Below are 10,807 nucleotides of genomic sequence, written 5' to 3' on the forward strand. Positions count from 1 at the left end.
GATAAATTTTATGTTTATGTACAGTACACCTTACCCAGATACATTTCAAGTCCTTTTTTCCATAATTCTTGGAATTTAATGCTTGTAGGATTAGTCAAGATCACTACTCTAAAGTGAAACTGTACCTCCAAAGCAGAGCACCCCCACAACATGATGCTGTTTTCTGTTTGCTAGTCTTCAGCTCTTTTTCCACAACGGCAGTACGGCCAAACTGTCAAATGCAGAGCAGAGAACATTTCTCCAAAGTGTAATCTTCAAACATTACTTTGAGTTTTTCATGATGGTTTTCAAGTGTCTTCATTAAGTCCTTTGCTGTTGTTCCAGGAATGATTTGTCATTTTCGTTCCAAAATGTGTTCATCTTTGAGACAAAACATGTCTCTTTCCTTAGCAGTGAGGTTCCACGGTGTTTTTACTTGCGTAGAATTATTTGCATAGATGAAAGTGGGACCTTCAGGCATTTGACAATTGTTTAGGCTTTGCACAACACTTCATCATCAATTACACGAAGGTACAAGTGACACAACATTAAAACCACCTTCCTAATATTGTCTATGTCTCCCTTGTGCCTCCAAAACAGTTGTGACCCATCAGACAATGGACATGGGTCTTCTGAGGGTGTCCTGTCGTGTCTGGCAACAGATTGTTGTTAGTGGGGGGCCTTTGGGTCTTATGGGTTGAGGGGAGGGACATCTGTGGATCATCCCACAGAGCATACTTGAGCATTTTGGGATCTAGTGAATTTGGAGGCCAGGTCAACACCTTGTGCTGTTCTTCGTGTTTTTTTTTTTTTGTTTTCCTAAAGTGTTTTTGTGTGTGTGCCTGTGTCAGGCTGCATCCCGACACAGGCGTCATTGCTATGGGGTGGGTGAGTTGTGGTCAGCAGCGTGTTTTGTGAACTTCGGCACTGAAATTTTAAATTTCCATTCATCCTTGACTCTAAGACAATGTTTATGCCAAATTTGATGGAAATTCCTGAGATAACAGATTCACAAGAATGAGAGAAATGTACAGAAGGACACAATACTCTACGTCCAGCCATGGCTGTGAGGCATGACAATGCCAATTAAAGCTTAATAATTGTGACTCTGCAAGTTTATGGATGTTTAGTCATTTATATGACGCAACCATTAGTTAACAAACTTTTGGTTTATGTAAATTGTACATTTGGTGTCCTGACAATGCTTTATCTGATAATGGTATTTCTCTGCCTGTTGACCTGTGTCACTTCCTCATTTAGTGAGAAATGATGAGATAATTAACTGTATTTAAGAGCTGTCCTTTGTCTTGAAAGGTTGTGGCTTCAGGCTAGCACAGAGGAGGAAGAAGAGAGGAACACTCTGCTGCAGGTCTGCTACCAACTCTTATCGTCTTTCCCTTTATTGAATGTTCATCATGTGGGTGTTAAATATTTCCAACATGTCTGGTTCTCTTGACTGAAGCTAGAAATCAGCATCATCTCCACAATGAAGACGCTGCCAGTGATGGTGATTGTTTGTGTCGTGATGACTCTGACTGGAGCTGATGGTGAGTATATCGTAGAGTATCGTCTGCATACAGTGACATGAGACTCGTTACAGCAGTTAATGAATGCTGTGAAAATCTCTTCAAACTCCTCCAGAAGCAAAGTCCAGTGATATTCAAACTGCTCAGTCGGTATTTCTCAAAGATTTCTACTGACATTTGATGCATGTTGTTGCTGTCATCCTTTGCAGTCAGACTAGTGTTGGCATTTAGCTTCCCAGAAAGTCTTGATCACTAGTTAAGAATGGTTCAATCCCAAAACATAGTTACTAATAGACAACTGACAACTCATCAGTTTCAATTTACCCTCGACAAAGACTCAAATTATTATATTATGTTGCAATAAAAGTTTATATATTAAACCTTTAACTGGACACTGTTTTCAGCAAGAAGTCCCCCGATCAAGAGTTTCTCACGTTGTCGTGGTTGGTCTAAGTACAAAGGACGCTGTTTCCTCTACGTTCCAAGAAGCATGACTTGGGCTGAAGCTGAGGTAATCACTGGGTTTATTTTGTTATGTCTTGCATCCTTTTGGTTGTGAGTCCTGCTATTGCTTTGACAACTCTCATTTATCTCTGTTTATCTCCACTGCAGAAAAACTGTCAGTCCCTGGGTGGAAACCTTGCATCGATCCGTAATGTGTACGAGTACCATGTGATCCAGAGACTGATATTGAGGCGCACTCATGGGTATCCAGTAACATGGATTGGAGGCAGTGATGCTCAACAGGTATTTAGTTCATCATTTTAATTGAATAAATTATTTTAGTTTGTGTCCACCACGGGGTGGTTGGCACTGATGCCTCACAGCAAGAAGGTCACCAGTTCGAATCCATGGGCCGGCTGGCCTTTCTGTGTGGAGTTTGCATGTTCTCCCTGTGTCTGCGTGGGTTCTCTCCGGGTACTCCGGCTTCCTCCCACCATCCAAAGACATGCTCATTAGGTTAATTGGTGATTCTAAATTGGCCGTAGATGTGCGTGTGAGTGTGAATGGTTGTCTGTCTCTGTGTTAGCCCTGCGATGGACTGGCGACCTGTCCAGGGTGCCCGATGACAGCTGGGATAGGCTCCAGCAGACCCCCGCGACCCTTAACAGGAATAACCAGATATAGAAAATGAATGAATGAATGAATTTGAGGCCCAGTGTTTGTCAAGTATTTCAGAAAATATTTTTTAATACCAAATCTATTTAAATCTGTTTTTTTAGGAGCGTTTCTGGCTGTGGAGTGATGGGAGGCGTTTCCACTATTCAAACTGGTGTCCTGGAGAGCCCAGCAACGGGCGTCGTGCCCAGCACTGCATACAAATGAATTATGGAGGTAAATCTTAATTTCACTTGAAAACTGAATGTGTGACTGGTTTAACTAACAAATGGTGAAAGAAAAAAGTTGATTAACTGAGAAACTTCTGTTAGTAATGTTTTTAATGCAAATATCTGATCAGATCATTTTATTTTGCATCAATGTAAAGTTAAATTAGAACTGTTTTAATTGAAATAAGGAAATGTAAATGTAGTCAGTATCAGCTTTTAGTCGATGTGGAGGTGGACTGATTTCTTTTCTTTGTTTGTTTTTGGTGCTTGCAGGGTCCAAGTGCTGGGATGATGTACAGTGTCATGTACGTCGTCCATCTGTCTGCGCCAAGAAAATGAGATGAATCCTGAAACAGAAGAATCTGTCACAAACACTGGTGGATGAGTGCTGATGTTTGTGTTTTCATGCTCTTATTTCTTAAGCTAATCACTCTGGAGCCTCTTTATATTTCTTCTATCGCTGTAACGCAACTAAAGGAGTGAAGCGACAAGTCAAATAAACAGAAGCTGGGTCGTCTCAGAGGCTTTGTGCCTTTTTCTAACAACAGACTGAATGTGTTATGAAAAGAACGCTGTTAGCAAAACTTCCTTCTTCACAATGAACTCATCTTTACTGTTGTTTTTCTTCAAAAATTAAAAGCCTGAAGCATTAAAACAAGCGTCTCTGTGAGTGTGTGTTACATGTCTTGATTTTAGTGAGTATGATTTGCATGTCTCTTAAAAGTCTACCCTACATACAGTGGTGGCCAAAATGATTAGAACAGCTGACAGATCTGAAAATACTGACCTTTTGTTTTGCCTCCAAACATGATTTCATTTCATAATGTTCAGGAACCATGCAGATAGTTGTTTAAAATTGTACATTCAAATGATTCAGACAGCTGTGTCCTAAGAGCCTTGCACCACCATCAGTTTAACCACAATCAAACCTGACAGGAATTACACAACTTGGCAACACAATTTGTCTTCTTCTGTCACGGAACATGACTGTGTACCATTGATGGTGAATAGGCCGAGCTTGTTTTTTGTAACGAGTCCCATGTCACTGTATGCAGACGGTACTCTACGATATACTCACCATCAGCTCTGGTCAGAGTCATCACGACACAAACAATCACCATCATCATCATCATTGTGGAGATGATGCTGATTTCTAGCTTCATTCAAGAAAACCAGACATGTTGGAAATATTTAACACCCACATGATGAACATTCAATGAAGGAAAAGACGATAAGAGTTGGTAGCAGACCTGCAGCAGAGTGATCCTCTCTTCTTTGTTCTCTCTACCAGCCTGAAGCCACAACCTTTCAAGGTAAAGGACAGCTCTTATATACAGTTACTTATCTCTCACTAAATGAGGAAGTGACAAAGGTCAACAAAGAGAAATATCATTATCAGATAAAGCATGGTCAGGACACCAAATGTCCAATCTACATAAACCAAAAGTTTGTTAACCCACAATGTTTGCGTTTATGTAAATGATTAAACATCCATAAAATTGCAGAGTCACAGACATGGCTTGAAGTATTGTGTCCTTCTGTACATTTGTTTCATTCTCAGGAATTTCCCTCAAATTTGGCACAAACATTGTCTTGGAGTCAAGGATGAACAGATTCAAATTTGAGCACCAAAGTTCATGACCACAACTCACTCACCCCATAGCAATGACACTCCTTGATGGCAGCAGCCATCCCCAGCAGGATGCAGAAGAACAGCATAAGGTGTTGACCTGGCCTCCAAATTCACTAGATCACTGATCAGTAACATATAACTCCATGTTCCATTTTTTGCTTATACTTTTTTTTATTTTATTTTACTAGATTTTACTTTTATTTTATGTAATCTTTCTTTTGCCTTTGGTTCTTAAGAGCACTTTTTTACGTGCAACTAAGCTACTGTGACCAAGCAATTTCCCTTGTAGTTCAATAAAGGATTCAAGTATTCTTCACTGTCATTACAACACATGTTGGTACATGGGAAGAAACAAAACTGGTTTCTCTGGTCCCGATTCAAGCCATAACTAAAAAAAAAAAAAAGTATAAATATAGACTACAAAGTTTATCTAAGTTTAAATCTGAGACTGTTTCAACCATTCATAATGAATGTCTGCAGAAGTCCCAGTAGGTACACTCAACTCAATACAAAGTCTTTTGTGAACATTTTTTTCAGCACTGCAGTTAAGGTTATTCTGGGAATGGTTCGTGTCCATTGTGTCCGATGGATTCATATGAACAAACATTTGTTGCAAAATCAACAGTAGTCAAGTTACAACCAACCCTCCCTCATGAAATACACTGGAAATAGCTGTGTTTACTGATTATTTGGAAACAGATGTCTGGCCCATCTTTATTACTTCATACTCTGTAAAGATCATAGCTGGAAACATGTCAAATTAAACAGAGACTTTGCTCGTTGTCTTTCCCTTTAAGACACAGTGAGACGTTTTCTCCTTGACCGTGTCACATGAGCTCTTCTCCGACCACATCCGCTTTGAAGTCAGATTATTATGATTATTTTTTTTGTCAGTAGTGGATCAAAAACATCACAAAATGAAATCCAAAGTAAGTGTTACCAGGCTCATAAGATTGGCTATGCTAGGCTACAGATGAGTAGGACAGGAAACTGAATCAGGTTAAATACAAATGAAATTGTAGCCCTGTACAGCTAACATGAGTATAACAATACGATAAATCATCCAGATGTACTTTACATTAACATATTAACGTCAGTTTGGAGGCTTGCTGCAGCTCATTCTATAAATTAAATATTGATTTATAGTCAAAGCTCAAAGCTGCAACTGTATGGGTGCATTAACATCTGAACGTTAGCATCAAACAGCACTGCTCCTGCTTGGCAGACTTTCCATGACAGAAGTTGTTCAAGTTGTCATTGTGATCAAAATAACTCCTTAACCATGAGGAACCCTGTGAGGAAAGAAAAACACAACTGATTTATACTGGAATTCATACTTATTTCAAGAATGATGATTTCATGAGGATGAATTCCATACCTCTGCACTTTTAGGGTCTCAAACCCATACTTGTCCATGCTCCTGTCCAGCTCTCTTCATCATGCCATGGATCGCTTCAGCGTTCCCGGCTTCAGACACAGATGCTAGACATCCAGGCATCGCTATTATCTTGCTGCAGTGGAGAGGAGCAAAGAGAATGGAGTGGCCAAGGAAAACAACCTCAGTGATGGGACACAAAATGTGCAGAGTTAACCTGCCTCAGCCTCAGTCTGAGTCATCTTCTCCGGGACGTAAAGGACGCAGTGAGTATTAAACCAAATCCATCCATGAGGGCAAGATGGATACCAATGATTATATCCACCATCAAGCCCAGAATCTACTGAAGACAAATACAGAAGAGAGGGCGACGTTTAGTCGTGGGTAGTTGGATAAAACCCTTTTGACTAAGTGTCGTAACTAGCTGTTTTCATCTGTGTGAGATAGAGATGTTATTATTGGATCATACTGTAGATATGTTCATGTCTCAAACAGGCCTCATTCTAAATCAGAGGAAATCAACACTTCTTCGACTCAGGTTGGGTCGCAGTGCTTCCACCTCAGTTCCACATCTTATTTCCATCTTCTTCTGAGTCGTCTCTGATTACACTCGCCGATTAACACAAATCTGATGAAATACAGGTTCACCTGGTGGCATACTTCCTTCTGTCCAAGGTTCATCTGTGGGACCTGTCAGAGCTGCAACGACAGTTGGATCGGGGTATTAGTCTGTCCCTGGTTCAAGTACTGCATTCAAACGTAAAAGGTACACTAATAGAGGATTTTCACCAACATGTAATTAAAATGTAATAGCCCAGAATGTCCTTTTATATAAAGTAAATGTGAAATGTGATGGAGTACAAATATTAAGAGTCAGAAAATGGAGATGTTGAGGTAAAACACTTCCCACTTGTTCTCATGTACTTTCAACGACCAGCATCAATACTCACCAGCAGCTCCAGTTAGAGGCATCACAGCGCACACAAGCAAAGACACAGCCAGCATCTTCATGGTGGACAACCTTTCAGAGAGACAGACAGTAACTTCTATGAGGAGCAGACAAGCCAACACCGATGAGAAAAGAAGATGATGGGCGAGTCTGAGGCAAACCTGGTGTAGAGAAATCTTCTTCTTCACCTTCTTCCTTCGCAGTATCAGCCTGCAGGAAATGTGTCAGAAAGGAAAGAGATTCTCTTAAATACACGTGTCCAGGTGACAGCAGGATCAGAGGCCAAGCTCATTGACTATGTAAAGATAGAAATGTGAACACAAATTTGGAGAGCTTTAACTAATTTGAACAAAACAAAGAGCTAAAGATAAGTTAAGTTAAATCTGATCTTACAATATTTGACTTAGATTATAGTTTAAACTGATTCATTCATTAATACATATTGTGTTTTCAGTCATGTAGAAGAATTTATATTGAGATAACTGAACTGACAGTGATTATTTTCCTAAGCAGAATTATTTAAATAACTTAACGAAGTAGATATTAGACTGGTTCTGGTATTTTAGATTATGTCTTTCTTGTGTAAATACTGTGGACCTGATGAGCGATGCAGGTCTGCCCCCTGCTATTAGAAAGACAAACTGTGTCAAATCTTGGTTTCATTAACATAAAGAGAAAATTGAAGAATGTTAAGGTCAAAGGAAATGAATCGACTCATATATTCATTCTTCAAACCAAGAACCTGCTATGTGGGCTGTTTATCCAATAAATTGTGTTTTCTTCTTTAATTACAAACACTTTTTCCATTCAGGTCTCAAACGTTTGGCGAACAGAGACGATGCCTGACGACCACTGACCTCTGAGCTAGAGCCCGACCGATTTATCGGCAGGCCGATATTATCGGCCGATATTAGGCATTTTCCAAACTATCGGTATCGGCATTTATAATGGCCGATAAATGAATATTTCAAAAATAAAATAAAAACGAAACGCCCTTCAACCATGTCATGAGTGTTGGCGTTGTATAGTTTAGTTTGTCCACCAGAGGGCACTCTACACCGTCCCTGTTGGCAACACTCGTGTATAACTCGTGCTGATCCAGCCAGAGTCGGCAGAGAGAACCAGTTTTCCGCGAGTAAGATCATCGGTGAAGTGTGTTCATGGTGAGTTGGTCACGAGACATACATTGCTTGAATAACAATTAAAAGAACATCCCCATCAGTTCTCTTAACTCAAATAAGCATGACAAAATTAATTATTATATTAATCATGTCCAGTTTTGCTGCTGTTAAATAAGCCGAGAGTGAAGCGGAATTAGCTAATTACGTTACGTTGTTACGCCGATTTATGTTTTCCTCCGTGGGTGCTCATGAGCGCACGCCCTTTAAAAAAAACAAAAAAAAAAAAAACAAAAAAAAAAAACCAGCCGTTTCGCATTTCAGAACCTTAGCAAATGGACAGCGGCCGACACGAACACACACGCATAGACTCCATACTAAAGCCGTAAAGTAGGCTATTTTTCAGGACAGCCCACTCTTCAAAAATACAGATAGGATTGGAGATGAAAGGTTGAACTAAACGCGATCAGCTTCGTGGGAAATTAAGAATCAATGCCACCTGTCTGGCACACGTGGGTGCTCAGTATTTTCCGTGGGTGCTCGAGCACCGGAGCACCCACGGTTTCGGCGCCTATGTCTGCCTAAATAAAGTACTGTAATGATTACTGTATTTATAACTAGCATATCTCTAGTTACAGTCCCTGCATTGTAAAATGTAAGTTAGACTTGCGAGGAGTGAACATTTAGACATAGAGAAAAAGTATCAAACGTAGCTTGTACATTTTATTTATCAGAACTTTAATATGTTTTGATGTTCCTCTGTTCTGTTGTGACAATAAAAGAAACAAGTTTCTTTTTAAAATGCATTATCATATTATTTTAGTTAAAACTCATAAATAACTACAAATAACTAATGTTAGGGAAATCTGTTAATGTTTTGTTGCGCGTTTCTGAAATTAAAAAAAAAAAATAAAAAATATCGGCCGATATATCGGAATATCGGATTTTAAAACCAACAAATATTTGTATCGGTATCGGCCTTCAAAATCCTTTATCGGTCGGGCTCTACTCTGAGCTCCCTCATCAGCATGCTTATCCCTTCCACTGTCCTCTTATTTACGTCTCAGTGTCATATTACTCCAGTTTTAGCTTCTCTTCATTGGCTCCCTTTACAGTCTAGAATAGAATTTAAAATCCTCCTCCTTACATACAAGGCCCTTAAAGGCCTAGCTCCATCGTATCTTAAAGACCTCATTGTACCATATCATCCCCACAGATCACTTCGGTCTGAAAGTGCAGGCCTACTTGTGGTTCCTAGAATTTCAAAAAGTAGAATGGGAGGCAGAGCTTTCAGCTATCAGGCTCCTCTCCTGTGGAACCAGCTCCCAGTTTGGGTTCGGGAGGCAGATACTCTCTCTATTTTTAAGGTCAGGCTTAAGACTTTCCTTTTTGATCAAGCTTATAGTTAGGGTTGGACTAAACCATCCCTTAGTTATGCTGCTATAGGCCTAGGCTGCTGGGGGACGATGCACCAAACACATGTCCTCCTTCTTTCTTCTCTCTCCTCTCTCGCATCCTCCACTTTCTTTTCTCTGGCACAGAGCTCTTGCCCTCTAATTTCCTATCTACTACTAGTCATGCAATTCTGTGCTATTACTATATAGAATGTTTACTGCTGTGTGTCCCTCCCCCCCTCCCCTCCTCCTCCTTTTCTTGTGAGTATCTCTGGCCTGGAGTTGTGCGTTTCCTGTGGAGCTCTATACTACATCTGCTGTCGTGGTCCCATCAGCCTGCCCAGTCTTCATGGAATCCTGCAGTTATCCACTCCTACCTGAATGAACAATTCTCCAACCTACCTGTGATTCCTCTTACATTTTCAAACTGTCATGTAACATCATCAGTTTGTATCATAAGATTCCACATGTATGCTTTAGTCAGATATGTGTATCTATGACAGATGTATGTTTATCTTGCTGTTCTCTTCTCTCTTTGCTGTTCTCTTCTCTCTTTCTTCTGTCTGTACCCGGCTGGCCTCAGGCAGATGGGTCCCTCCATATGAGCTGGGTTCTGCTCAAGGTTTTTTCCTGTTAAAAGGGAGTTTTTCCTTGCCACCGTCGCCTTCAGGCTTGCTCTGGGGGTTTCAGGCCGGGTTTTTGTAAAGCGTCTTGAGACGATTTGTATTGTTATTGACGCTATATAAATAAAATTGAATTGAATTTAATTTAATTGAATGTCCAACTTGTCCTACTGCAGTAAATAAGCAAGAACTCTATCGATTATATTATTTATTAAAGAGATGGTAAAAAGGCATGCCTAAAAATTTTCATATTTTGTCAAGAAGTTAATTTTTAATTCAACATTACATAATTTTATTTTTTTTAACAGTCATGCATCACGTTGTCTTAACCCTCCTGTTGTCTTCGGATCAATTTGACACGGTTATCTTTAGTGGTGCAAAGGATCACACTATTACACTTTGCAGCACAATGAACAGACACACACACACATACAACCACCCACACATACACACACAACCTCAAACACACACACACATAAACGTATACATACACACATGCACACACACACGCATCACGAGAGTATAAATGACATGTGAGAGTAAAAGACACTTGATTTCAAAAAAATAACTAAAGAGTTCCTGCATAAATTCATCATGCGTCAGTGTCACGGAGAATAAAGACAATCTGTAAGTAATGTTTGTTTGTTTTTTTTTCCTAATAATTACTTTCAGGGGTAAAATGAATCAAAAAAGGAAGAAGCAGAAAGAGGAAGTCGAGATGGCAGACAGATCACAGTCATGGTAGACAAAGAGCATCCTGCAGTGAGCCATACTGACCAACAGGTGGAGATGCTCTCTTGAAGACAAAACTGATTCAGTTTATTGACTTCTTTACTCCAAGAAGAACACTACACAGTAATCACTATCAACTACTTTGATCCT

At 39.9% G+C, this 10,807-nt stretch overlaps 1 protein-coding gene across 1 annotated transcript; it reads left to right on the plus strand.

The window, feature by feature from the left end:
• Positions 1-389: 389 nt before the first annotated feature.
• Positions 390-2,877, plus strand: LOC311492260 (uncharacterized protein). Its single transcript, XM_084550495.1, has 2 exons — positions 390-1,565; positions 2,017-2,877. The coding sequence occupies exons 1-2, from the start codon at positions 1,466-1,468 to the stop codon at positions 2,271-2,273; spliced, it is 357 nt and encodes a 118-aa protein (XP_084406621.1). The 5' UTR covers positions 390-1,465; the 3' UTR covers positions 2,274-2,877.
• The last annotated feature ends 7,930 nt before the right edge of the window (positions 2,878-10,807 follow it).

The sequence above is a fragment of the Chelon labrosus genome, assembly GCF_963514085.1.
Source record: "Chelon labrosus genome assembly, chromosome: 1".
NCBI lineage: Eukaryota > Metazoa > Chordata > Actinopteri > Mugiliformes > Mugilidae > Chelon > Chelon labrosus.

Excerpts from the sequence above, each read along its gene's own strand:
- LOC311492260 (XM_084550495.1), top strand. The coding sequence starts at position 1,466 with ATGAAGACGCTGCCAGTGATGGTGATTGTTTGTGTCGTGATGACTCTG. Across the intron at positions 1,566-2,016 it reads TCGTCTGCATACAGTGACAT|GTAATCACTGGGTTTATTTT; the intron begins GAGACTCGTTAC and ends GCTGAAGCTGAG.